Source organism: Danio aesculapii, chromosome 2 (assembly GCF_903798145.1).
Source record: "Danio aesculapii chromosome 2, fDanAes4.1, whole genome shotgun sequence".
In the NCBI taxonomy this organism is placed as follows: Eukaryota; Metazoa; Chordata; class Actinopteri; order Cypriniformes; family Danionidae; genus Danio; species Danio aesculapii.
Window position 1 is genome coordinate 57488821 of NC_079436.1, and position 4779 is coordinate 57493599.

At 35.5% G+C, this 4779-nt stretch overlaps 1 protein-coding gene across 1 annotated transcript in view; it reads right to left on the bottom strand.

Annotated features, from left to right (window-relative positions):
- Nucleotides 1-323: 323 nt before the first annotated feature.
- The window catches only part of slc25a42 (solute carrier family 25 member 42), a 31446-nt gene continuing 26990 nt past the window's right edge, over nucleotides 324-4779 (bottom strand). The window contains exons 6-8 of the mRNA XM_056446383.1: nucleotides 4303-4419; nucleotides 3766-3917; nucleotides 324-3451 (exon numbers count right to left, since the gene is read on the bottom strand). Of these exons, the coding sequence (XP_056302358.1) occupies nucleotides 3126-3451; nucleotides 3766-3917; nucleotides 4303-4419 (595 nt within the window). The 3' untranslated portion in view covers nucleotides 324-3125. The remainder of the gene's footprint in view (nucleotides 3452-3765; nucleotides 3918-4302; nucleotides 4420-4779) is intronic.

Genomic DNA, 4779 nt, shown 5'->3' on the forward strand with positions numbered 1-4779 from the left:
ATATATATATATATATATATATATATATATATATATATATATATATATATATATATATATATATACACATACACATATATATACACATATATACATATACACATATATATATACATATACATACATATACATACATATATATATATATATATATATATATATATACACATACATATATATATATACATACATACATATATGTGTATATATATATATATATATATATATATGTATATATATATATATATATATATATATATATATATATATATATATATATATATATATTATATATATATATATATATATATATATATATGGGCAAAAATTAGTTGCTATGGCTCACTTTTTGACAGTGGAAGATTTACGGTTAGTCGTGTCAGGAATCCAGCCATGTTGTCCTCACAGAAACAGGCTCAGTCATCACACAGAATCAGGTAATCTATACGTTTATGTTTCAACAAAATTCATGCTATGAACTTTACATGCAGCAAGTAATATGTGAATGACATTTGCGCATGCATTATAATTTTGGCGCAAGTAAAATCGTCCGAACTTGGGGAGGTGTGTGTCCGAAAGGGTTAAAAACCCCTGGTCTAGATGACAGTATAATGTCACTTTTTCACCGCATGGTATGGCATAATATGGTTTGGTTTGACTCCCTTTTGTGGGCTTTTTAACTGTGTTCTGTTCCTAGTACATTATATGTTTTTATATATCACCTCGAGTTAGGTTTAACGCAAGCCATACTATTCCTAAATGTAACATATATACTCTGCTGATCACTGATTTATCACAGACAATTGTCAAAATGATTGTGTTTATATAGGTGAATTGGTGTACAGCTTGTATATTTTGGGGTCACAAGTCACTGGCATTGCTATTTTGCAGGTCACGGGCTGAAAAGTTTGGGAACCCCTGAACTAGAGAGTAAGGTAAAGCAGAGAATCAATGTAATTAGTGTAGAAATTAATCAGTTCTACACCATTACCAGTAGACTAAAGTGACTAGCTTGGAATTAAACCCTAATACTATCAGGTATACTAACTGTATGTTACAATTAGTTATAATTGTAGTTGTAATAATGTCTTTTTTTAAAGAATTAAAATTGAATAAAGCAAATAATAAATGTCAATTATACCTTAAAATGCTTTTATTTAATACACAAATTGAGGAATTGTTTTTTTTCTGCAGTTAAAAATCAAACTAAATTCAATACAGTAAGAAACGCCATAAAGCATGCATTAAATTATACTTTTAAATATATAACTGTGGAAAAATGTGTTTATTTTTTGTACTTTTGTCCAATGTTGTTGTTTTTTTTACTTAATCCTTATATTCATTATTGGGGAATTTCATTACTTTTATTGTTATGATCATTCATTATTGTGGTAAATGTATTTAGCCATAATTTTCAAATCAAAATGAGCGTAAACCTAATTAAATGTAACAAACAGGACCATAAAGTGTGCTTGCAATCAAGCATTTAAGTGATATAAAATTTGGATTTTTTTATTTTATTTTATAATTTATAGATTAACTCTACACTATAAATGTTACTATAAATGTACTTTCCCCAATTAAATGTACAGTTCAAACCTGTACCAAAACGAGTTTTATTTTATTAGAATTTTTTTTGTACCACAAATTAAACCATAAAATTAAAAGTATACTAAATTATTATGTAAAAACTAAATATTTTGAAAGGACAATGCAAATAAATTGTAATAATTCCAAAATCAAACTAAATTCAATTTTTGTAAAATGAAAACTTTTGTAAATAATAAAATAATAATAATAATTTGACTTTAGAGTGAAGTATGACCAGGACGTATCATGACCATCATGCATCTGTGACAAAAAGCACAAGCAGAACGTATTATTCATTCATTCATTCATTCATTCATTCATACAAAGCTATTCGTTCGTTTGATCATTCAGTCAGTCAGTCGTTCATTCAGTCATTCATCCATTCGTACTTTCATTCATGGAGTCATTTAATCAGTCTTAGTCATTCATCCATTGAGTCATTCAGTCATTGAGTCAATCTTTTAGTCCGTCTGTCAGTCGGTCATTCGTTCATTCATTCATTCATTCATTCATGCATTCAGTCATGCATTCAGTCTTTTTGTCTGTCAGTCATTCATTTATTCACTTATTTATTCATTCATTCATTCATTTAATCAGTCATTCATTCATTCTTTCAATTATTCGTTCTTTCAATCAGTCATTCATTCATTCTTTCAATCAGTCAGTCATTCATTCTTTCAATCAGTCAGTCATTCGTTCATTTAATCAGTCGTTCATTCATTCAGTTATTCGTTCAGTCATTCATTCATTCATTCATTGAGTCATTCTTTCACTCATTCAATCTTTCAGTCTGTCATTCATTCAATCGGTCATTAATACATTTTTAAATTTGTCCAGACATTCATTTATTTGTTCGTTCATTCAATCGTTCGTTCAGTCATTCATTCAGTCATTCATTCATTCAGTTAGTCATTCATTCACTCTTTCAATCAATCATTTATTCTTTCAGTCAGTCATTCATTCATTGAGTCATTCATTCAGTCTTTCATTTATATGATCAATTATTCATTCATCCAGTCATTCATTCATTCATCCAGTCAGTCATTCATTCATCCAGTCAGTAATCCATTCATCCAGTCACTCATTCATTCATCCAGTCAGTCATTCATTCATTCATCCAGTCAGTCATTCATTCATTCAGTCATCCATTCATCCAGTCAATCATCCATTCATCCATTCATCCAGTCATTCATTCATTCATTCATTCATTCATCCAGTCAGTCATTCATTCATCCAGTCAGTCATCCATTCATTTATTCAATAAGTCATTAACTCCTTCATTCATTCAATCAATCAATCAGTTATCCATTCATCAAGTCATTTATTCATTCATTCATACATTCATTCATTCAATCAGTCAGTATTGCACTCAGTCTGTGCTGCAGGTCTACATTCAGCGAGTCCAAACACACACACTAATCTCAAACCAAACCCTCCTCATCTCCCGTCACACGATTCATTGGCAGCATATGCTCAGGTTTAAAAAAAGAAGCGTTTGTTCTGTTACTTTAGGACTGCGGTTTCTCCATGTGCTGCTACCGTGTGCTATATCCCAAGAGCTGGAATTTGCGCAGCAGGATCTGCGAGAGGTCAAAGGTCATGAAGCTGATGCCCACGGCGATGGGACCTTTGACCCAGTTCATGCTCAGGCCTTTATAGAGTCCGCGGACGACGCCCTCCTCCGCCACGATCTCCCGCATGGTGCCCGAGACTGTGCTGTATGTGTGTCCGGTGACGCCCGCCGTCTGCATGCGTCTGCGCACCACGTCCAGCGGGTATGAGGCCGACTGACCGATCAGACCCGCACACGCTCCGAACGCCAGACGCTCATATGGGAACGGATGAGCGCGGCCCGTTTGCTCTGAAACACAGGAGGAAAAGCTAACTATGCAGATAAAAATATCCAGATTATCACGTTTAATTCTGCTTTTGAGTTGCATTATGGGAGCCAACAATTCACCTATAGCGCATGTGTTTGGACTGTGGGGGAAACCGGAGCACCCGGAGGATGAATAATACATTTAATTAATTCATTCATGCTTAAAAGTGAGACCTTATTGTAAAGTGTAACCAAACAAAGTAAATAAAAGCAGTCCATTACTAGGAACAAACACAACACTGAAACAAAAACTGAATGGCAACTAGTGAACTAATCGAAGCTATTTAAGACTGTACCTGCGTGGGCCTTCTTGAGTGTCTCGTAGGTGAAGAAACTGAGTCCTGCGTACGGCACGACACCCAGAATAGTGGGAGTAAAACCCCTGTAGAGCGTCTTCAGACCCTCCTCACGAGAGATGCGGACAAACACATGCATGATGTTACTGTACCTGAGGAAGACAAACACATGAGGTATTCATTCATTCATTCATTCATTCATTTTCTTTTCGGCTTAGTCCCTTTATTAATCTGGGGTCACCACAGCGGAATGAACCGACAACTTATCCAGCATTTGTTTTACGCAGCGGATGTCCTTCCAGCTGCAACCCATCACTGGGAAACCCATACACACACACATTCACACACACACATACACTATGGACAATTTAGCCTACCCAATTCACCTGTACCGCATGTCTTTGGACTGTGAGGGGAAACCGGAGCACCCGGAGGAAACCCATTAATTTCCCAAAAAGAGTTAATTCATTTGTGTACGTGACTGAAGATCAATTCAATAATGAATAAAGCGGACAATGATTCAGGGAAGGGTCTTACATTTCTTTGGGTGTGACGGCCATGCGTGCACGGACCATGTCCAGTGGATATGTGATCATGGCAGCTGTGGTTCCTGCAAGTGATCCAGCCAGCAAGCGCGGCACTGGCGGCAGAGCCCTAAAAAAAGACAGATGCATCTAAAACTCCACATCTATAATCCTCTTAGTCTATGCTGACATTATCTTCAGCAGCTCAAACACTCTAATGGACAGACGGCTGCTTCTCACTCAGGGCTGCTGTTTATGCTAATGAGGGAGAGATGTGCACTAGTGGGCGGGGCTTTCCCCCTCTGACGACACGTACAAAGGGAGAATGTCAATCAAAGTGTTTCATTCATCAAGTCTGATTATAAACAATAGAATTAATACATGTTTACCATTAGAGGCTGGATATAATCACACACTGCTGACACACAACTGTGTTTAATTGCATAATAGGTCCTCTTTAAACCTCCAGCAATCCTTCAATGGCTTTGTA